The 23,434-nt window shown below is 45.8% G+C and overlaps 2 protein-coding genes across 3 annotated transcripts in view; one reads left to right on the top strand and one right to left on the bottom strand.

The window, feature by feature from the left end:
• Positions 1-5,976, top strand: part of LOC144148614 (alpha-aminoadipic semialdehyde synthase, mitochondrial-like) — a 29,192-nt gene extending 23,216 nt beyond the window's left edge. Inside the window, exons 10-14 of the mRNA XM_077680125.1 lie at positions 1,985-2,100; positions 2,627-2,715; positions 2,784-2,851; positions 3,362-3,470; positions 3,891-5,976. Coding sequence (XP_077536251.1) covers positions 1,985-2,100; positions 2,627-2,715; positions 2,784-2,851; positions 3,362-3,470; positions 3,891-4,012 — 504 coding nt within the window. The 3' untranslated portion in view covers positions 4,013-5,976. The remainder of the gene's footprint in view (positions 1-1,984; positions 2,101-2,626; positions 2,716-2,783; positions 2,852-3,361; positions 3,471-3,890) is intronic.
• An 11,738-nt stretch (positions 5,977-17,714) lies between these two features.
• The window catches only part of LOC144149374 (uncharacterized), a 29,094-nt gene continuing 23,374 nt past the window's right edge, over positions 17,715-23,434 (bottom strand). Inside the window, exon 5 of one of the 2 annotated variants that reach the window (XM_077680941.1) lies at positions 17,715-18,758. In XM_077680941.1, coding sequence (XP_077537067.1) covers positions 18,060-18,758 — 699 coding nt within the window. In that variant the 3' untranslated portion in view covers positions 17,715-18,059. The remainder of the gene's footprint in view (positions 18,759-23,434) is intronic. The other variant, XM_077680940.1, reaches the window with a different exon arrangement.

Below are 23,434 nucleotides of genomic sequence, written 5' to 3'. Positions count from 1 at the left end.
TAGCATGCCGAAAACGGATGCATAGCGTCCATTAAAGATAGCAACATTCAAAACCTGTTGACGTCAACTGTAGGGAAATTGGCGGGCTTCCTAGATATCTTAAGCGACTAACACGAAAACAAGAGAAGTTTATAGCTTGGCCCAGGACTGCGGTTATGACCACCCATTCGAGTAATATGTGGCACATTTGATCAGGCATGTTTTTATTCGCGATGTTCGGTGGCGTCTAAGTATAGTTGACGGCTTGCAACTGTAGTCAAGCTATTTCTCAGTTAGCATGCAGAAAACGGATGCATGGCGTCCATTAAAGATACCAACATTTCAAACCTGGTGACGTCAACTATAGGGAAATTGGCGGGCTTCCTTGATATCCTAAGCGACTGACACGAAAACACGAGAAGTTTATAGCTCGGCCCAGGACTGCGGTTCTGTTCACCCATTCGAGTAATAGGTGGCACATTTGATGAGGCATGTTTTTATAGGCAATTTGCGGCATCTATGATGGCAGTGATGTCGTATATACCGGCGTATACATCAAACACCGCTTATACCATAAATACCAAAGGAAGAGTTTAGTGATTCCCGCAGCCATACATACATGCAGCGAGGCTATTCTTTCGTCCCGTGCCGCCGATGGAACTCATTCGAGCTCTTGTGATACAGATGCCATAATGACAAGACTTCGGTGTTAGGGATCCGCCGTAAAAACTTAAAGGTGTTGTGCAACCTGTTCAACAGCTAAGCGTACCATTGTACACACGCTCTAGAGACGGAGGCTTGCAAGACGAAACCGAAGTATAGCCAATTCGATTCGTCAGGTGACACTGGGAGACTGGCGCAGTGCGACTGAATGCGATAAATCTTTGCCTGCGTGCTGGACATGCACCTTGATATTCTGTGCGGGCGAAACTGATGATCACCGGTACTCTGGCCACCGTACAATGATACAAGGCTCCGCACGGCATGCCTTCGCCCCCGGAAGACGGCATTATTATGCGGCAACTACGCCGGACAATAGGAAACCTTACCCTGTGCGAGACATGCACTCAAAGTGACTCTAGGCAACCCAATGTCTCTACAAGAAACAGGAAGCAATAAGATGCTACGATTCAACTACAAACTGGCAACTCATTTGCCTGTGTATAGAGAAAAGGGTAAAAAGCTTTACCATCCCTTTCTCAACAAAGTTGAGAGAAGCTCGAAAGCTTTCTGACATCAAAACTGCATATGCATGCGTCAAAGCATCCGCTGAAAGTGCGCCCAATCGATCGTCAAACCTTCAATGCACCACATCGCAAACGAAGAATGAACTCATGTGGCGATCTTTTGTGCTCTAAGTGAACGCGCCTACGAACGCTTTAACTGTGTACCGACACGTGATTTATCTGATAGATGTATACTGTTGTAGTCCTTCATGATCCATGCGTGCATTGTCCCATCTAGAGGCGTTCCGTTTTCGCGATATTAAAGTAACCGTTTTGACACAATGGGAGCCCGGTTTCACGCACGCTCCATCTGTACAGAAATCTTATCAAAGCTAAACGGTCGACCAACCGGTCTATGGGGAAATGCCTTAGGTTTTTTTTTGACAGGACGCCCCACTAAGAAAGCTTCAAAAGTATCACACTCCGAACATTCGGGAGCTATAGACCCTTTTAACTTCTTCGCCCTGGGAGCTGCCATTAGTGGGCTGTGCTAGCGGCTCTATGATTGGCGCAGTCGACAGGAAAGTGTAACTGCGCATGCACAACACACCCCAGAACGTGTCCCGATCTTATTACAGATTAGCGGATGAAAAGGTGAATAGTAGGCACCCCTGACTCGGGCTACGTCGCGCTCGCTATGCCACGACGTCTGCCAAGCAGTGTACGCAACCCTGAGTGTTAGCGCGTACCCTTTGGCGCAGTGTGCGTGTAATGAACATTTTTGTAACAAATTTCACTAACTGCTTCCTGACGTTCCTCGTGTTGTCTTGCTGGCGCAGCGCCAGTTTATGACGACGCTGCTAGGCCAACGGGACAACCTGGCTACATCCAACATCAAGAATCTCATCTACGAAAGGGTCGACAAGTGCGAGTTCAGGACAAAAGCCATTGAAAAGTACGTGCCCTTTTTCTGCACCCTGTTGTCTACCTACCGTTGGGCAATTTTCCGTGGAAAAAATAGGTACCTGTATTATCACAGCGTAAAGGTTCAAGGTTTCTTTATAAATGCCAATCATTCTGGCCACATCAGAAAAAATTTGGCCATTCTTTCCCCAGCTAAACCTGCATGTTAGAAGTGCACAAAGAAGGAGCCCTATTTTGTTAAATGAGGAATTCATAAAGCCATTCTTCATCTTGAAATGCAAATAAATGAGGCGCGTTACACGTCTGGCAATCAATCATGAAATTAACCATCAATCTCTTTCCCTCCCACATCTGGCCCACGGAAAGTAAAGCAACAACTGTGTACGTATACGTTTCATTGAAAGGCTTGCGAAGTGCGCACAGCCGACTGTAAAGTTAATGTGACCAGCTTTTGCAAGACGAGCTGTTAATGTTCTTTTCCCTTGTATGGGGTAGACAGCTTCCAGCATTTCCAGAATACTTCAGTCGAAACTAGCGCCGCAACTTTCTTTTTTCAGTCTGGGCCTCATCGACGACACCCCTATAGAGAAGAAAAACACTCCCTTGCAAACGCTCATCTTTCACCTTTCCAACAGGCTAGCATATGGTAAACAAATTTGTTTAAGCAACGCTTCAAGGGAGAAAGATGTATTGGAGCTTGTCTATTCATTGCAGAGCCTGGCGAGAGGGACGTAGTCATTATGAGACACGACATTGGCATTGAGTGGCCCAATGGGAAGAAGGTGAGTACGCGCATAATATGCAGTATGTGCTCTATTTGCACAACCATCAACAGAATATATGGCGTATTGTATCAACTCACTATGGCTAGATCTGTGGCCTGGGGTGTATAGACTGACTCTTCTATGAAATCTAATACCAGAGTACCAGATAAATCTATCGGATGACAAAATTCTTCATACAACGCCGACACTCAAACAGAATATCTGAAGCAGGGGTTTTCGGTAGTGGTGATACATGGTACCAAATTTTTTATGCACGTAAAATGGTTTTATGCAAATAAAATGTTTTGTGCTCATGCAAATACACAGTCTTATTGTTATTCTATGGCGCGAAGAAAATTAGTATACTAACACGGGCGGCCAACCTGATGCAATTGGTCACATTGGCTTTTAGATCACTGTCATCTATCCTTTGGCTTTTCTAGGGATCGATGTCTAATTTCTAGTAAGCATAGTATGCTGTAACGATGTGCTGTGGAACAGATATTCGTCGCAAACAATTTTCTGCAGGAAATGAGGAACATCGACATGGTTGCTTACGGTGACCCCAATGGTTACTCGGCTATGGCGAAAACTGTTGGCTACACTGCTGCCATTGCCGCAAAGATGATCTTGCAGGGTGAGTAACGTCTATGTCACTCACTGCACCTCATAGCAGTTGTCTCTGCTATGTGTATCTTTGTCCTGTTTAAACCCAACCTGGCCTAATTTGAGCAGGCAATTCTCGCGAACGGAGATGCTAACAAATGCAAAAACCTCTAGAAAAGACTTCCATGTTTCCTGACAGTATTAATTGCTTTCTGTTGACTTCAATCTAAGCATCCTAAGTGTACAAGCACAAGCAACGTCCGATGCTCCTTTTCAGACCCAGCCTTTCCGACGTTGCTGTAGCATAAAACCTTTCCCTTTCTACGCTCATACTGGCCAAACATGTGCATTTTAACATAAAATGTTTCAAATGTGCTCAAATGAAGTGAAAAAGGTCATCGATCTCCCGCAGTCATTCTCACTGCAAGTGACTGTCTTACTTCTTTCGCAGGTGAGATTCAGGCCAAGGGAATGGTATTGCCATTTTCTCAAGACATCTACGGCCCGATACTCCAGAGGCTCAAAAATGAGGGAATTAACTGCAAAAAGACATCGAGCAAGAACTACTCCTAGACGTGAATTCAAGCCTCTTTGCGAATAGACCCGCTCTGATTCGTAATCGCATGCTGAGGCGTTGTGCGTCAGTGCTAGCGCCATGCATCATCAATGAATATTTCACTGCCATTCTTCATGTACACAAACGATAGCTACGGATTTGTGTCCAGTGAACGCCCTTATATTATGTACTTTAAAATGAATCGCGCAATGAACACTGCTCCAGTATTTCACAGTACAACTATTTATTTTCGAAAAGAGTGTAACGCATGTAAAATTTTTTACATGAAGCAGGACAAAAAAATGAATTAACAGGGTGATTATGCTACCGTTGTTTGCTGCAACTTTGAGCTGTAGCTTAACGTTGCAACGCCAGTAGAACGTTTCGAAGGCCAACACCGAGGTATTCACTTTGTGACACATATCGCAGCAGTATTTGCCCTTTAAGTAGGCTACAATCTTCATTTGTAGGCTTCAAACTTCACTTCGGATTCTGATGCTCTGCGTTAAGAGCCCGCGTACTTTCTGTGAATGACCGGGAATTCCCCGCATACATACCAGCCACGAAGCACGTTTTTAGTCACAAAATGCAAGATACATTTAAAAACACAAATTTTGCGGTACAGTGACTTGTTATAGGCAGGAGTAATGCAGTACAGGCCAGCACTAACAGAGTCATCAGTGTGTTAATAGCACATTGGCATGGCACGTGGTGTGATCAAATGAAGGGTAGAGGCCCTACTACAATGGCTCAGTCTTGTTTCTTGGTGCCAGCTTTAGTTGGCAACCGCCAGTTGTACAAATAAGGCTCTGTGACGTCGCACCTACGTCGCCGGAAAATAGCTGGTGGGCACGACTGCTTTTTCGCATCTACTGTATTGGTTTTAACTTTTCAATAAAATTGGAATCAGTTGTCACGGGGCAAAACAGTTTGCATAGTAACCGAAGTTGTATGTTGTCTTTGTTTTGTCTTTGTTCTTTTAAAGCACAGATGAAGCAGCACTTGGTGCATAACATCACAGCGCGTGTTGCCAGAGCAACAGACGCCGTTTGGAACAGTTTGTTACAAAGTTGGGCTACAGACTGTGTAGAGCACCGGAAAGCGCCACAAAGAGCTTATCACCTAAAAAATACCCTCAAGTACAAGCTGGGAACTTGCTCTTTCTGATTATTCACTTAGACCTTCACGGTACTTCAAGTTTCTTCTGTGTTAATTTTGCCAAGCGTACACGTTATCGGCTTGCTTAATAACATCACAGCTGAAGCGCACTCTTAGCCCTTAGTTTACCCAGAGTAAGTTACCGCAAACACATCTATGGGCTTCTGCGAAAACAGTACGAACATGGGATCAAGCTTGAGCACTGCAAACCTTTTCAGCGAAAACGATGACTGAGAAGGCTCCTAAAATGATAAAATGTATCCCCAAATGATGGGTTGAGCAGGCATACTGCAGTACTTTTCAAAAATTTAGCTATTGCAATTAACAAAACGTAGCCATGAATTTACAAGTATCTCGAATCTTATTTGATTCGTGTGCCCTCAATTTTCACAAGCTTTCTACTCAGCTTCCGCGTGTGAAAAACTACCACAATTTTAGTTTTATTACCTGTGGCACTACACTACTGGCTAACCGGAACAGACAAAAAATGGGCTCATCTCCCCGCGAGGGGGACTCGAGTAAATGCGTCCCATAGGGGGTGGGTGTACTGCGTTAACGTTTAGTGTTTGGGGGGTTGGTGCTATCACGTGTACACCACGCAGCTATCACGCCGCTAGCACGCCGCTGACGACGTAGTTTGAATGAGTCAAGGATATAAGGCGCGTTCGTAGGCTTTGATTCTGTGTCGGTTTTGTGGCGCAGTGGGAAGAGCACCATGCACCTCGCGTTTCGCCCACAGGTAGTGAATGCGTTGTATCAGCAACTTAAAGGTGTTCAGAAACAAAGAGCTAAGGATGACAACGGCCTATATTCCTTCATATCAAATGCTTGCGTATTACTGCTGCATTAGACGCGAGAGGGAAAAAGGGCCCATCTCCCCGCGAGGGGGACTCGAGTAAATGCGTCGCATAGGGGGTGGGTGTATTGCGTTAACGTTTAGTGTTTGGGGAGTTGGTGGAAGTGAATGCGTTGTATCAGCAGCTTCTTGACGTAGTTTGAATGAGTCAAGGATATAAGGCGCGTTCGTAGCCTTTCATTCTGTGTCGGTTTTGTGGCGCAGTGGGAAGAGCACCATGTACCTCGCGTTCCGCCCACAGGTAGTGAATGCGTTGTATCAGCAGCTTCTTGACCTAGTTTGAATGAGTCAAGGATATAAGGCGCGTTCGTAGCCTTTGAATCTGTGTCGGTTTTGTGGCGCAGTGGGTAGAGCACCATGTACCTTGCATTCCGCCCTCAGGGTCGTGGGATCGAAACCAGGCGCCGGTAACTGTTATTTCTTTTTATAGTGTAGGGGGAGGCTGGCTGCTGCGGACGCCGACGCACGGGTGACATCGTGAGTTATACAAATGCTCTGCATTTAAAACACAAATATAACCGCCTGCGCCTATTACCACTTAAGATTTACGAGATCAATTTGAATCCCACATACTGAACACCACGTAAAATCCTCTGCAAGTATAATGTCGAACAAGCGAACACCGATGATTAAGCCCGTACTCCGCTGATTTCACAAGTGTGGCACGAAATTCTTGTGTTACGTTTTTTTTTCACGATATAGGTGCATACGAGCCCACTAATCGTAGAACGGCACATTAGACTGTCGAACGCAACATAAATAATTGTTTACAGCTCCGTTTATTCGTGCCAGTTTCGTTTTCGGTGGCGACCGCTCGTTACCGTGATAATGTTAGTCATATGACACGCAGGTTTCTTTGCCAGAAATTAGGTCCTGGCGACGCGCGTTCATTTTAACTAATTGCCTAATTTATGGTAATTAATTATTCATTATTTATTGATTGGGTCAAAAGTTAAATTGATGTCACAAGGGCTTGTGAGGTATCAAATTAAAGGTCTCGATAAAGGGAATCACGTGGGACAAATTTAAAGTTGCTTCATGGTTATAGTCATGAGATAGTCGCGTGAGTCATAGATTGGGCTAAAATTCAAAGTGATACCACCAGGGCTTGTGATGCGAGGTATCAAATTAAAGGTCTCGATGAGGGGAATCACGCGGGATAAATTAGAAACTGCTTCCTGATTATAGGCATGAGATAGTCACAAAAGTCATAGGTTGGGTTAACAGTCACAGTGATGCCACTAGGGCTTCTGATGTATCAAATTAGAGGTCTCGATGAGCGGAATAACATGGGACAAATTAGATTGCTTCCTGAATATAGTTACGAGATAGTCACGGGAGTCATAGATTGGTTTAAAAGTCAAAGTGACGCCAAAAGGGCTTGTGAGGTAACAAATTGAAGGTCTCGAAGAGTGGAATCACGTGGGACAAATTAAAAATTGCTTCCTGGTTACAGTTATGAGATAGTCACGTGGGTCGTAGGTTGGGTTAGAAGTAAAAGTGATGCCACTATATAATATAGGGCTTGTGGTGTATCAAATTAAATGTCCCGATGACGGAAAGCACGTGGGAGAAATTAAAAATCGCTTTCTGGTTATAGTCATGAGATAGTCACGTGAGTCATAGATTGGGTTACAAGTGAAACGATGCCACAAGTGCTTTGAGGTATCAAATTAAAGGTCTCGATTTGGGGAATCACGTGGGACAAATTAAAAATCGCTTCCTGGTTCTTGTTATGAGATAGTCGCGTGAGTCATAGATTGGGTTTAAAGTCAAACTGATGCCACCGGGCTTGTAAGGTATCAAGTTAAAGGTCTCGATTAGAGGAATCACAGTGAGAGCCTAACGTGTTGCTCTCTGTCCACCCCGAAAAATATTTCTATGGGGTTATTTCGAAACACGGGCTGATATTTTTTCAGCCACTGCAAAAAAATGAAGTCGGGTTTGGATTTATCTACTGTAACGGCCGAATGAAGTAAGCCTCAAAGCTAAGCTATCTGTTGAGTTTAGCTAGATGTCTATCTAATGAGCTGCATACGAACGATCGTCACAATGATAATCATAACCATTTCTTTGTCGACGCCTCGAATTCATACGGTATTGTAATGCGAATTCATGTTCGGGAAACGCACATGTGGCAATAATTCATCATTTATCTTTGCGTAATGTGCCATATGCCCGCTCTACATGGTGCGAATTTACGTGCGAATTCGGAGCCGCAGCGTCGCTAGTGCGGCAATATGTTGTTTGGCTGCACAAGGTAAAATAATCCATACGATCGATTTTCGTTGCTGCCGAAGCTACAAAATAGGTCGTTTTGCCGCTCGAGCAGTGCCGCAAATGCGAATTCGCAAGTAAATTGGTACCATGCAGAACGGGCTATAGGCGATTAAATGTAATCGAGAAACGCTTAGGAGAGTTCCCATCCATCGTATTGCTAGAGATGTGGAGGTATTCGCGTTTCTTTTCACGCCCTCGTGCGTCGCTAGTAGTGGTGTTGTGGTAATGGTGCTGTGGGGAAACACCGACCAATCGAAGGCCTACGTCACAGCAATTCCAACCAGTGTCCACAGCTTGAGAGGCACAGTTGAACACGAAGCGAGAAGCGACTTAAGGAGAGCCAAAGGGAGAATTGGCTCAAAATACAAGAAAACGTGAACAGTCCTAAGATGGCGTTACCGGTTGCACGACAGAGGTGTTTGAAGCCTCTCCTAAACTTTCCTTATCTTCATGGTGGAATAGTTTACAAATGGCGGCGCCAGTATTCACATAGTTGTGAATAGTTGTACCGAGACCACACATACGGGTATCTCAATATTGAGATACACGTATGTCGATTTATTCATTACACTAGTAAACAGCAGAAAAAAAGTATAGTGCTGTTACCTTAAAAGAGTAACCCTGCGAAACGTCTTGAAGGGTGCATCACGGCGCTGTTGCGCCGCGTATTACCTAAGAAAGGGGTGACGTTGCCACGAGTATTCTTGGTGACAGTCATCCTGGACGGCGCATCACGTGACTGTGGCGTCACTCTTTCCGTTGGCGGCTCGCAACATACTCTCTAGAGCACGAAGTCGTTTATGCTAAATTTCACTGCAATCAGTCCGGCACTGCAATCAGGTGTTGTCATGGGACTGCTGGAAAAAGTTAAATTTTTACTTCCCCTGCGTTTCAGATTCCTGTGCTTCGTGATTGTCAACTGTCTTTTCCCGACAGTGTCTCGGGTTTCTTTTCCTCCTAGCAGCAAGGCGCTCCCTATGCACTACTTTGGAGCAAGCACTGCTGGCTTTCTTGAGACGCTGTGTGTTGTTGTTTTTTCGGGCTGTTGTTAATTCGCGAAAAATAGCCATAGAAAGAAGTGGCCTGAACAGATGGTGAGAACGCAGGAAAATGGGATCAAATTGAGCAAACTTCGACTGCATCCATGATGGGGAGGGGGAGCGGAGGGGACCAGTGTTGTGGGGGGAGAGGAGGGGGGAGAGAAAGGGATGTTACAAGCACGAGTGGAAGAAGACTACTGTCTTTCGATGACATTTGCTGCAAAGTAAGCAGTTAAGCGTCCTTATTTTATAATTTCAGTTCAAAATTCAAGTTATGGGGGTTTAACGCGCCGAAGCTGTGCACCTGGGCCTGGAGGGCTCTGGATTACTTTTGACCATCTAGTGATCTTTAACGCGCAGCGAAATCTCGACATACGAGCGTCTGTTTTTCTCCTCCATATGAAAAGCAGCCATTGTGGCATGGATCGAACCCACGTCCTTGGGCTCAGCAGCATAACGGAGACACTGAAGCGAGTGGTATTTTCAGTTACTGCCGTCAGACCGATTGGGGATGTAAAGCTTCTTCCGAAGCGCGCTGGTTCGTCATGTGCATATTTGTTTACTACCCAAAAAACGTAAAACCCTGTGGATATATTTACCATCCTGGTACATTATTGTGTTGGGGCTACGTTGTTCCACATGGTATATCAGCCACGAGTAACAAAGTAGCAATAAATAGGCAAAACAAATAAGTGAATTTGATTTAATATATGAAGCAAAAGCATTAATTCGAATTGCAAGGAGATGCCACCGCAGTAGAAATGTGAAATTCCCTGAAATAGTGAAGGGCGTGATAAAAAGTTTTTCATTTTTTTAGAAAAATATTGAAAATTAAAAAAAAAAACGATTCCAAACATCAAAAACTCGACATGCTCTTCAAAAGGCTGCTGAAGAGCTGTGCAAAAAATTAGTTGGGGGCACTCCTTTATAATTTTTATGACGCTGAATTCAACAAAGATAGCTATTTCGTGTGAAAATACACCCAAACAGCAATTTTTCGTTAAAGCAAACGACTCCTGCCGGGGATGCGGTAAGAGCCCTGGCAGCCTTTTGCGATGAGGCAGCTGTAAATAGCATCCTATTTGGAAGCCCCGAAGCTGCGGTGACCCCTCCGCCTGAAGAGCTCATTCGGTTCCCATTCAGATACGGGACGGAAAAACCCCAGAAAAATGGAAGGTGCACAAAATCTTTCCTTAGAATAGGTGAGCTTGAAGAAAGCATAAACTGAACAAGTCTGCTCGCGGCGAGCTTTAAAAAGTCGTTCCCCGAACGACCCATGGCCGACTTTGGATTTTCGGATGCAGGGATCTTGTGCAGATATTGGATCGTCACTTCCGCAATCAGCGCGGTCACACATTCCTAGCACAGTTTTTTAACACACCATCAGCCCCTTTCTCGCAGGGGCAACTTCGTTTTTACATTCGGGCAGGTGGTAACAATCCCTAGTGGCATCACGTTGACATTTACCCCAATCTATGACTCACGCGACTATCTCATGACTATAACCAGGAAGTAGTTTTTAATTTCTCCCACGTGATTCCCCTCATCGAGAGCTTTGATTTGGTATCTCACAAGCCCTACTGGCATCACTTTGGCTTTTAACCCAATCTATGACCCACGTGACTATCTCATCACAATTACATCGAAGCAATTTTTAGTTCGTCCCATGTGATTCCCCTCATCGAGACCTTTATATTGATACCTCACAAGCCCTAGTGACAGCATTCTGATTTTTATCCCAATTTATGACTATAACCAGGAAGCGTTCTTTAATTTGTCCCATGTAATTCCGCTCATCGAGACTTTTAATTTGATACCTCACAAGCCCTAGTGGCATCACTTTGACATTTACCCAATTTATGACTCACGTGTATATCTCGTGACTGTAACAAGGAAGCTATTTTTAATTTCTCCTACGTGATTCCCCTCATTGAGATATTTACTTTGATACCTCACAAGCCCTAGTGGCACCACTTTTACTTTTAACCCATTGTGACTTACGTGACTATCTAAGGACTATAACCTAAAAGCGATTTTTAATTTGTTCCGCGTGATTTCGCTCATCGAGACCTTTAATTTGATACCCTTCAAGCCCTAGTGGCATTACTTTGACATTTAACTTAATCTATGACTCACGGGACTATCTCATGACTATACACATGAAGCACTTTCTAATTTGTCCAAAGTGATTCCCCTCATCGAGACCTTTAATTTGATACCTAACAAGCCCTAGCAGCAGCATCTTGATTTTTAAGCCAATTTACGACTCATGTGACTATCCCATGACTATAACCAGGAAGTAATTTTTATTTTCCCACATGATTCTCCTCATCGAGACCTTTAATTTCATACCTCACAAGCCCTAGTGACATCAATTTGACTTTTAACCCAAATGATCACTCACGTGACTATCTCACGACTAAACCGGGTACGATTTTTAATTTATCCCACGTGATTCCACTTATCGAAAACTTTAATTTGATACCTCACAAGCCCCAGTGTCATTACTTTGACATTTAAACCAATATATCACACGTGACTATGTCATGACTATAACCGGGAACGATTTTTAATTTGTACCACGTGATTCCCCTTATCGACACCTTTAATTTGATACCTCACAAGCCGTGGTTACATCAATTTGATTTTTAACCAAATCCATTAATAATGAATTAAGTACGTAAATTAGGTAATTAATTAAATCGAACTCGTATCGCCCAGACCTAATTTCTGACAAAAAAATGCGCGTTTCATTTGACTAACATCATCACGGAAACGGGCGGTTGCCCCTTTAAACAACGCGGAAACACGCGTGGACCACATCCACACGCCAGGGCATGTCCCGAATATTTTTGCGATTTTCTTCCGCGGGTGGCGCTATTGAACGGCGCCAGCAGCGCCACCTGTCCCACGTTCGGGCCCCAATTGGGTTTTACGCAGTCTTGGAGATTCCCCTAAAATTTGGAGTAAGTGAGCAATTTAAATGCAATAATTCATACCCATGACACCACCCTCGGACTCAGTATAGCAATTAGGCGAGAGTGCTGGATAGTGACGTCACTGTTTTATTGCGCAGTTCTTAGGTCATTTGCTTAAACTGGTCACGTAACCTAGTTCAACCAAGTTAGATGAAAATACACTTCGCCGGGATTTGTATTGGTTGCCAACTAAATTACGAAGCGCTGGCGTGTGTTCTGCACAGCGTGAGTCCTGGATTATATTGGTTGGCGCCTGACTGACGCGGGGATTGTATTCACTGGTGTTTGGATTATATTGAGCGGGAAATCATGTAGATAGATCGTAAACCGTCTCAAATTCAGTGTAAGGCGCGTGGGTTTGGGTTCACAAATCAGATTTTAGAATATTTGATACGAGCAGCGCTGAAAGCCTTTGAGTTCTGTCGTAAAACATGTGAATAGTTAGGTGAGCGCTAATTGCTGGTTTTAGTTTATTAACGTAGGCAAATCGAAGTATATGCTTCAGGAAAGAAAGAACAATCTGCAAATATTTGTTTGTGGGCGATATATAACGATTAACATTTGCCGCAAGTGACTGATAACACCTCAGAGTTCCCGACGATGCGGTGAAATTGAGAAGCAAATTGACAGAAAGAATAGTCTTGATTGGTTCCGCATTTTCGTCTCCCTTAGCTTGCCTCTTTGCAAGAGCTGTAACCGGGCAGTAGGCAACTTTTCTGTCACAAGTATAACGTGTTTCGGTTAACACGATGGCGATAAAACAAAACAAATAGTTGTTGAGAAGTGCGGCTGTGCGTTTGTGTTTATGCCTTGTGGATTAAAGGGGCCCTGAAAGGCGTTTTGAGCACACTAAATTGACTAGCGCAATCGTTAGATTGGGTCGTCAACATCATCTGTGCCAGGTATTACTCTTTTACGCGCAGCGGAAAGCTCACACTTTTGTTGCAAAGTTGGTCGCTTTTTTCTCAATCTTTCCATCGTGTTTTTGGACGCCGCCATCTTCACATGTCTACATCATCGATTCCCAGATGTTCGTCATGAGCTAGACATCCTGCTATTGGGCGGCTTTTTCACGCACTTCCGGCAAAGAGATGAGTCGTCTGCTCAGCGTCGGCTCGCCGGCTGATCTGCCAGCGGAGTGCCGGAGTGCTTGGACATTTTACGACAAACGAAACAAGTGTAAACAAACGCTTAACCGTTTGTATTAAATGCAACAGGGCCATAACACGACATGAATATTCTCTTACTTGAGTACGTTCCATAAAGAAAGCGTTGAAGCCCCGTGGCACTTCTTTCTTGCAATCGCAGAGAACGCCCTGAGCCGAATGCCCGGGTTTGACGCATACATTTTATTCAACTTCCAAACAATCCAGAGATGCGTTTCGAACGAACACAACGTCACAACATGCGTTGCAAGTCCGAACCGCGATTGACAGACGATGGGTTGCCTCCTTATGCCCCTCGTAAATTCGGCACTCACCTCGCACGCGGTTTGCGGGGACGAACAGCAAGTCACTTAACTCCGGCGCACAAGCCGAGATGGCTTTTAGCCACGCACACTGCACATACCCCATGCGAGGTTGAGTCGTACGCCGCTTGAGAAAGATAATCCAGACCATGGGAAGCACTACCCACCCGCAGAAGCACAACGCATTTCATCGCGAAACAAAGGCGTCCAGAACACACACACCATCGCCCATAGAGATCCATCGCCTCCTGTAACGCCAAACGCATCGCGCACTTTTAAATGGGAATGAGTAGTATGCCTGCAGTGCCCATATGCCGCGAGGTGGGACCCCAAGCTAAACCGGGATCACGCAACCGTAACTGACTTCTAGAGCGGTTTGTGCCTTGTTGCCAGGGCAACCGATGTTTGATATCGTCAAAGAAATGGTGCTCGCTCCAGCGCGAGGAAGCTCAGAGCCGTGGCGGAGCATGTTTTGCCAACGTTGCCGCTCTCCACCACGCGTCGCCCCAAGCTGAACTGGCGTTTTGTGCACGGGTTCTGTATTGGTTCAAAATGTCTTTTTCACATGCCGCCGGCAGGAATTACCACCGCCATAAAATAAGACCCGGCACCAGCGGGGCCACATCCGATACGGCGCTTTTTGGATAAACAGTGCGCTGTGCATCCAAGGGAGCGAGCGCAGGATCCTCCCCGTGCGGCTGCGAGTTCGCCGCCGATAAAAAGTCGCGTGCCGCCGATAGCAAAATTCTGCAGCAACGTACACCGCGAAAGGGCTAGGCCAGGCCGCCGCACACATGGGGCCAGATTTTTCGTTCGCTTTTCCAGCCTTGAGCGGAGTGCGGAATTCATGGTGTCAACAAAGCTTGCCCGTAGCAGACGGCTGTGTGAGCAGCGCAATAGCGGAAGTACGTCACCGCCGAGGAGCGCAGCATCATGGGAGGGAAGGCTCGCTCGCCGTCAACAGCGGAGAGTAAGTTGAAAGGAGGAGGAAACGCGGCGCGACGATAATGCGCGGTTTTTGATTTACGATTTCTCAGCTAATACTCATCGCTTCAACAAAATTCTTGCGGGAGGAGATTGCTAATACATTGCTTTATTTGGTTACATGTACATCCACGCATCGGCGGAAGGTATTTCAGGACCCCTTTAAAGAAATTGAGGCATCTGGGGACTTTGGAGTGCGTAACATCTTTCAAGGTCGTTGGTTTCGACCAAGGAGGTTGTATAGAACTTCTGGAGTGGAGATGGTGCTCGAAAACTGACGCCGACGGCCGCCATCTTGCCGTGGGTAGAAAACTCGTTCCGCGGTAGCAGACGCATTGCATTCGTCGCATAATGTACTTATTTTTGGGGCGGGTTACGTTATATTTTTGCTTCCGTTCTTTTTTGTTTTCTTTTGTTTTGTTTTGCAAGTTGATTCTCTCATGCGGCTACCTTCGAGCGCACCGAGCTTTTCTTGCGCGCGTTCATTTCGCCGCATGTGGTTTCGGTTATGCTCCCCTCTCCGTGTTTCTAGTTAAGCGCTTCGCAAGTCGCCCGTGCGTGCGCCGGGGGCGCACACATCTGGTAATTATTTACATTCTTGGGCGCTAACAACTAAAATAAACAGTAGACACAATGACATTTTTTTCTGCCCCATGTGTCGTTCTTCCGGGTTCTTTCTTGCCAAAGAGCAGAACTCGTGTTCGTTCGATCCTCGTTCGCGGATGGATGCTCCAAAGGTGTAGAAAGCAGAAATGGTCTGCTCGTGCGTCGCGTTCGGCTGCGCTAATCGCGCGAAGAAGGCGTCGGGGATCACCTTTCATCTGTAAGTACGGAGGGTATCTGTTTGTTTTGGGTTTCGAGGGCATTACTAGTATTATAACGTTATGAGTGCACATTTGCCCGCCGTTTGTGCGTGATGTAAAGGGAAAATTTGACGTAGCACCTGCCGTCCGCTTACTGGGCATACCGTACGCGCTTGTTTATGCAGATATGCGAATGTTTTCGCTCGTAGTTGTGGTGGTCCTGTAGTCGCTTGGCTGCGCGAAATCACGTGTTTGTAACTATGTGGGGCGCAAATTGTTTTTCCGCACTAATTTAAATGCAGAGTATTGCTAAGGCAGTTACCGTCAAAAATCAAGGCACTCTTGTTTAATACATTTCCTTTACATCCGGCCATACGTGAATACACTGACGTTTCTCGTTAACGCTGTTTCGTAGAAGTCTTTGATGCACCGCAATGCACTCCCGCGTTCTTCGTCCGCGTGATTTTGTTATCAATAGCACGCTGCTCGCGTCCGAACTTGCGCGGTCAACGAGGTTGTGAATGTGATTGAGTAACCTCCTGCGAGTAGTTTTCTTATCAATAGCACGCTACTATCGTGTCAACGTGCGCGGTTAATGTAGTCGTGCATCCAATTAAGTAACCATCTGGATTTGAAAAATAAAGTAAATGGGAGTCCCATGCCTTCTGTAAAGTGCACGCGGAATAAAAAAAAAAACCTGCTTTAATGTGCTTCAGTGTGTGCCAAATCCATTTCGCAAAATACGATTGAAAAGCTGGAAATAGACCCGCCGCGTTGGCTCAGTGGCTAATGCACTGTGCTGCTCATTCCTAGAACGCGGGTTCGATTCCCTGCCGCGGCAGCCGCTTTTCTGGTGAAGGCGAAAAGCGAAAACTACTGTGTGAACGAGATTTCGGTGCACGTTAAAGATTCCCCAGGTGGTCAAAATTAATCCGGAGCTTTCCACTACGGCGCGCCTCATCGCCTGCGTTGCGTCAGCGCGTTAAACCCCACAATGAATCAATCAATCAACCAATCAATCAATCAAAAGCTTGTGCTTAATTTGGTCTTCGGCAAGGGCAAAACTGGGCATGTTGTTTAAACCAGAAAACGTGCATTTGCACTACATATAAAGATTGCAATATCCTGATGGATATGATTCTTGCAGTACTGCTTAAAAACCATTCAAACCACTACTGCATTATTATTTATTAATCATTAATGAATAATAATTCATTAATCCTAGCCACGCCGCAAAAAAGAAACAAGCGTCAAATAATCGCGCTTTCGCGTGTCCCGCACTTCCAGCGTGAAATCACGGCTAATAGTAACCTTATAACGCGGAATCTCTTGCCATGGCGCGCAACATGAGGTAATTTTAATGTTAAGGGGGTGGTCTATAGCCTTAGCTATACCGAATAAACGTTTATTGAAATAAAATCAGGGGTGGTGCCTTTAGCATAGCGCTGCGCGTTTTCCCGAATCGACAGCTCTGTTGACCACCGTAAGATATACACAGGCGAACTCGCTGCTTGAACCATATCTTACGTCAAAACCTTACGCGTAAGGCAAAATTCAGTCTGCCCTCAAATATCGTAATCGATATACTAGCTTACCATCGTTTTCTCCCTTGTAAAGCCAAAAAAACGCGACCGCACTTCAGCGTCCCTGCCGGCGCAGCGCCTTTTCTACCCACGGCAATATGGCCGCCGACCGGTTTGCCCGGATTCACCTCCCCGCGTTGCCCGCTATGGACGGCCTCCACTCCAGAAGTTCTATACAACCTCCTTGCTTTCGACGAAGCAACTCAACTGGGAGAGTGGTCATGAGCGCGGGCCATGAGAGTGCATCACACGCTGTAAAGACTCAATATGTATACTGGGCAGATATGTGCATTGAAAGGCGGCCGCTGTTAGATATCGACGCAGACAAAATAACAGGACGCAATAACATTGATTAAACAGATACATTTCTAGGAATATGCCGTTGGTTGTATAGTCACGACTTCTTGTTGACATTTTTGGTGCTTCCTTAAACATAGTGCTCCTGTCTCGGTCTCGCAATTTAATTGCACTGAAAAAGCTTTCTCCAATACTCGCATTGCAAAAACATGTAGAAAACCTTTGCTACTGAGGACAGCAGACTCAAGTGTATAATATTGAAGACGTTATTGCCACATGTGATGCGGGAACAATTCTGAGCAGAGGCGTATTCCTGGCTGTTCGTGTCAGCTTGTCGATATCGCGCAATCTCACAAAACGCGACACAAAACACCAGCACATCAAAACACTAGCTCACCGAGACACCTCTTGAGCGCTGGACCAAGCGCTCATTGATGAACATGGGTCAATTTTTCTTTATTTCCTTGAGCAGAGTTGTTTACATCACTCAACTTCGGTTCTGTTACGTCGGCCAACTCCTCGTTCAAACACGGGCAGCACATTTTACTTCAATGTTTGAGTGGGCTGGTTGATCCAAGTAGGCCATGCAGTGGTCGCTCAAAAAGCAACTCCAAAAGTTAAGCCTTCTTCGCTTTAGGTTGCACAGCTTGCCAAAACTGCTCCTGGGATGCGCTGATCTTCGGAAAGTCAGCCGCGCAAACAGTGCAGGTCAACCAGGTCAAGCTCACCTGCGGATAGTAGTTGCCGACAAAAAGGCGAATATCGTAGCTATCGGTGCTCAGCCTCTTAAGCTCCGGCATTGATCGCATTGCTGCATGCAAATGTTCAGGATCCACGCCCAATCGCTTCAGTGGCACTCTTGTGGCCAGTGTCAGTCGCTGCAAAAGCTTCTGAGTCTTCCACGGCCGACTCTCGGGCTCTGCGAGAAATGCTGCGACAGTTTTTCCTCCACTAAGGGACAATTCACTCAGAGAGCCTGCTGCGGCGAACATTGTTCGGAAGGTGTCAGGAGGGATGGCAGTGCTGAGCTGAAGCGACTTCAGACGGTTTAATCCATCTGGAGGAATGGACTCGTTCCGCACGGTGCATCCAATGATCGTGAGGTTTTTGAGGGCCACAAATGCCTTGGCGATGAATGCAAAGCTCACGCCATCAAAACGGGCTAGTGCCAAATCCGTCAGGTAGGGGAGCGTGCGCAGATGTGTTATATACCCATCAAAGAGGCACAGGCGATCGGCAAGGTATGTCACTGAGAGACGTGTCAGAAACAAAAAGCTACCGAGGCGGGCAATGACCTCCGACGACGTTGTCGTCACCTGCAAAGAAAGCAAAACACTGGCTTAAAACACTGTAAAATGCTGGAGAATATACTTGAGCGAATGTTTACCCTGCTTCGATATTTTACCTATAAACATTTTGTATGCCTTGCTCGAACCAAACTTTCGTGTGTAGTGACGCGCATACACAACGGTACATCTCACCGCATCACCAAAGCGGTTTACTGTTGCGTACGCGCACCTACACCAACAGCGCACTCTACACCAACAGCGCACACCAACAGCGCACTCTACACCAACAGCGTTGTTTTCGAGGTGCCATTCCAGTCTAGCGAGCACCATATTCTCCATTAGTTTTCCAAAAAACGATGTCATGGTAATAGGGCGCAGGTTGGCGGGTGTGTTGGGTGGTTTTCCTGATTTTGGAATGAGGGTAACATGAGCTTCTTTCCATTCGGGGGGTAGGTTTCCTGATCTCCAAGCCCGATTGATATGGTCGAGAAGTTCTGCAAGTTTCTCGTCAGGCAGGTTGCGGATCATTCTGTATGTAATTTTATCGGGTCCCGGGGCCGTGTTGCGAGTGAGTTGATGCAGTGCCATGTTTAGTTCTCCGGAAGAAAAGTCCGAGTTGATTCCTTCATCCTCATCTTCTGGGGCCGTTTCTGTGTAAATAATGTCGATGCGTGTGGTACTACAAGGGGGGTACAGTGCGTTACGGATCTGTTCTGTGATATCATGTGGTGTGCCTCCCATCGCTAAGTGAAGCCGTTGGACGGTGTATTTTGGTTTTTGTTGTCCCAGTAGTGTGCGGAACAGTTGCCAGACCCTTGCCATATGAAAGTTGCCGTTGAGCCCTTCGCACACTTGAAGCCAATTCTGTGTGGCTAACTTGTCGGCATACTCTTGGGCTTCGTGATTGAGGCGGTAAAGGCGTTCTTTGAGCACGCAGTTATGCTTGTCACGTTTCCAGCGTTTGACAATAGCACGACGCTTTCTCCAGAGGGTTAGGAGGCTCAAATGTAGGCGAACCGCAATCATATTCAGCATGCATCATCTGCAGATCTCGGCGTCTTTTGGCGAAACTGTGTGGGACGTGAGAAGAAATTCCTGATCTAGCGCACGTTCAGGGTTGTCTTGAGCAACAGAATGACAGCGACGACCAATTACAGGTGGAAGGTGAATTCATGAGAAAAAAAGTGTGCTCTACGTGGTGATTCGCGGTCGCCGCACTGGGGTGCCAACAGCAACTTGGATAAAATAATTTGTATTGAACATTCACACTACCCGAGCACGGTTGCTCCAGATCCGAATGACTGGTTACCCCACTAGTAAATGTAATGCATGGTAAGCAAAGAAAGATACAGTCGAGTCCACTTATAACAATATTGAGGTGCCATGAAAATATCATTGTTATAACCGATTATTCTTATAAGCAGGTTATGCCAAAATAACGATGTCCGCGCGTGCGGGGACAGGAAGATCGAGGCGACAGTGACCACAGAACAGGAACAGTGACAACAGGCAAGGAAAACGACGCTGGTAAGCACCAGACTCGGAACACGTGCAAACGGCGGAGCTGGAGACGTGGCCAAATTAGCGAAGAATAGGGGAGGTCGGCACAGTGCACACAGCGCTGCTGCTACGGCGGCTTAGGCGCCCCGGTGCTTTTTCTACAGGCGGCGCACCCTCAAAATGGACTGCCCCACTGCCCGTAGAGGCGCCCATCCGGTCCTCCTCCCTCTCCTCCGCGTCGCCGCGGCAGGCGAAAGCAGCGGTGGCATGCGAGCCTCTTCGGCGCGCACTCGCCGAGTGCGAGGCCAACTACGCTATCGCCTGGCCGCCGCGCGTATGCTCTCATGCCCTTTTGCGTAATAGGCGGGGTTGGGGTGGCATTGTCGCAGCGTTTTTGCATTTTTGTTTCGTTCAGGGTTGGTTCCAGTGCCCACATTTAATTGTTATAACCGATATTGCATCATGACAGCATTATTATAAGCGGTTTATTTTGCCATAGAATACAATGAAAAGCTGACGGTGCCGCGGCTGTCCATTGTTATATCCGATATATTGTTAAAACCGGTATTGTTATAAGTGGACTCGACTGTACATCCAACAGACACGGGTTCAAACACTTTGTTCTAATATTACGCTTGGGGCAGGTTGTTCGACCATAGCGCGATCGACGCCAAAAGGTAAGTCGATCACACATGGGTTCAAGCACTTTTTCCGTGATGTCAATAAGCGCTTAGGCGTACTTTTACCAGGAAACGCGGTTGCGCCTTAGCCGCAGCTCGCACTACACACGGCGCTGTGCCTTTGCCAACCCGGAACTGTCGCCATCCGTTATTCCGTTAATCGTAAGGTGTTCAATTAAGATGGAGTCCTCATGAACAGTGCTGTTTCCCCCGTTTTAGACCGGCTTTTTTAAATCTTTCCTTCGCGCCGAACGTGCGGAAATAGCAGGAAAGGTTGTCGTCAAAATTTTGGTAGTTTCCGCAGTGGCAAAAAGTGGGTGCTCCGCCGGGCGGGCAGCCTGGCATCACTGATTTCGCGGATAAATGTGCACCACGTAGAACGGGCTGTGCAGCACAACGGTGGTGGTGCCATACAGCTCTTTGGATTTACTCGTCGCAATTTTCCTCTTTGAGGAAAACCAAACATCCCGGCGTGTGACGTCACAGCCCGAGCTAGCGCCACCAGCTGCAGTGGAAGCATAGCCCCGCTGACGGAGTAAGATTCCGCCTTCAACAACCACTTCAGGACTGTTTTTGCTAGTGATAACGGCATCCTTCCAGACTTTTCAATATCGCTCCCACCTATTCCTGACTTGGTCATTTCCGAGAATGGCATTTTAAACTTACTGCTGAATCTGGATATTAAAAATCAACCGGGCCAGATGGCATTCCAAGTGCCTTTTTGAAGCGCTACGCAGAATGGTATTCTCGCTATCTGTTTATTTTGCATACCCGTTCGTTGAATGAGGGCACGCTACCAGATGACTGGAGGATCGCCAAAATCAAGCCTTTACACAAAGCGGGAGACAAGTCATCTATTCCGAATTACCGACTGATTTCCTTATATCAACATCATGTAAAATTCTAGAACACATTATTCATAAACATATAATTAGCTTCCTTAATTCTCATAAAGTATTAACAAATGTTCAACATGGGTTGAGGCGGGGCTTTTCAACGAATACTCAATTAGTAGAAATTACGCATGACTTTGCTCAAGCAATTAACGAAGGGAAGCAGAGAGATGTCATATTTATAGATTTTCAAAAAGCCTTCGATAAGGTTTCGCATGCTAAATTGCTTCACAAATTAACTTGTATTCTACAAAATAAAAAAGATCGTTGCCTGGATATCAGCATACCTAACAAATAGGCGTCAATTCGTTACGGTAAACAATACATCTTCTGAACACGCTCTTGTAAACTCAGGCGTTCCTCAGGATCCGTCCTTGGGCCTCTTTTTTCTGTTATATATAAATGATATTGTCACTGACCTTTCTGTTCACATTAGGTTGTATGCCGACGACTGTGTCTTCAATAAAAAGATCACCTCAGTTGACGATCAAATTAGACTAAATCGGAACTTTCTAAAAGTAATTTCTTGGTGTGACAAATGGCAGATGCCTGTTAATTTTGCTAAAACAGTCTTTATGAGAATTACCCTTAAAAAGGACTCTTGTGTTCCAGTACTCTCCCAACAATACAACGCTGTCAGAAGTAACGCAATACAACTACCTTGGCCGCTGGATTACAAAAAATCTATCCTGGTAAAAACACATAGATTTTGTAGTAGCTAAATCTCTCCGCAAACTTTTCTTCCTAAGACGTTCTTTAAGATCAACCACATTAACTATTCGTCTCCTGGCTTACCATGCCATTATCCGTCCTATACTGGAGTATGCTGTGGTTATATGGGACCCGTACGTTCACTCAGACTGATATCCAAAAACTTGAAAGGGTACAAAAAAAGGTTGTTGGGTTCATTTATAACTCGTACGGTCCTGTTTCGGTTACAAACCTTCTCTTGAAAACCAAATTGCCAAAAATTTGTTTCTTTGCGCGCGGTTGACTTTTGATGCTTGTCCACACCAGATTTCGTGTATGTGCAACTTTTTTTCGGAAAAGAAGACTTAAAATCGCATACACTACCTCAAGGCGTGATTTAAATGTATAGCCCTTGATGCCGCTCCGGAGTAAATATTGCCGGTGTCACAGCATTACTGCGAAGCCGGTCCTGTGCGGCGCGCGATGAGTCGGAGCTAGGCGTCAGCTTCGGTATTCCGCAATCTTTCGGACAAAGGTAACAGTCAGAGACAAACAGCCGACAACAGCGAAAATGCAAGACCAAAACAAATTCCAGGCCTTCCGGGCTGTCGGCTTTGGCAGAGGGCATTACGATTCCCGGTAATTGTATGTAAGGTAAAACAGATTTCGCAACCCTGCCTAACGCTCGAAAGTATTTATCACGTCACTTTACGTCGTCATGGCATGAAAGTGTCCCGACATGTACTATGGGGCACAAAAAATGTAGGTTGATTTCCAAATAACCTACTGTTTATGTAGACGCGTGCTGGTTTTAATACCAGGCTTCTAACCAGTATGGAGGTTTATTGAGCAAAACGAGTAAACTATACGGTAAAAATACAGTAACACAATGTTTGTTGAGACCTCGAGGGATATTTAGGTACATTTCCCACAGCCATGT

Source organism: Haemaphysalis longicornis, unplaced genomic scaffold, assembly GCF_048455015.1.
Source record: "Haemaphysalis longicornis isolate Haplotype H1 unplaced genomic scaffold, Haemaphysalis longicornis Haplotype H1 scaffold_8, whole genome shotgun sequence".
Taxonomy (NCBI): Eukaryota; Metazoa; Arthropoda; class Arachnida; order Ixodida; family Ixodidae; genus Haemaphysalis; species Haemaphysalis longicornis.
The sequence above is the reverse complement of the archived record's forward strand: the minus strand, read 5'-3'. Positions and strand labels throughout refer to the sequence as shown.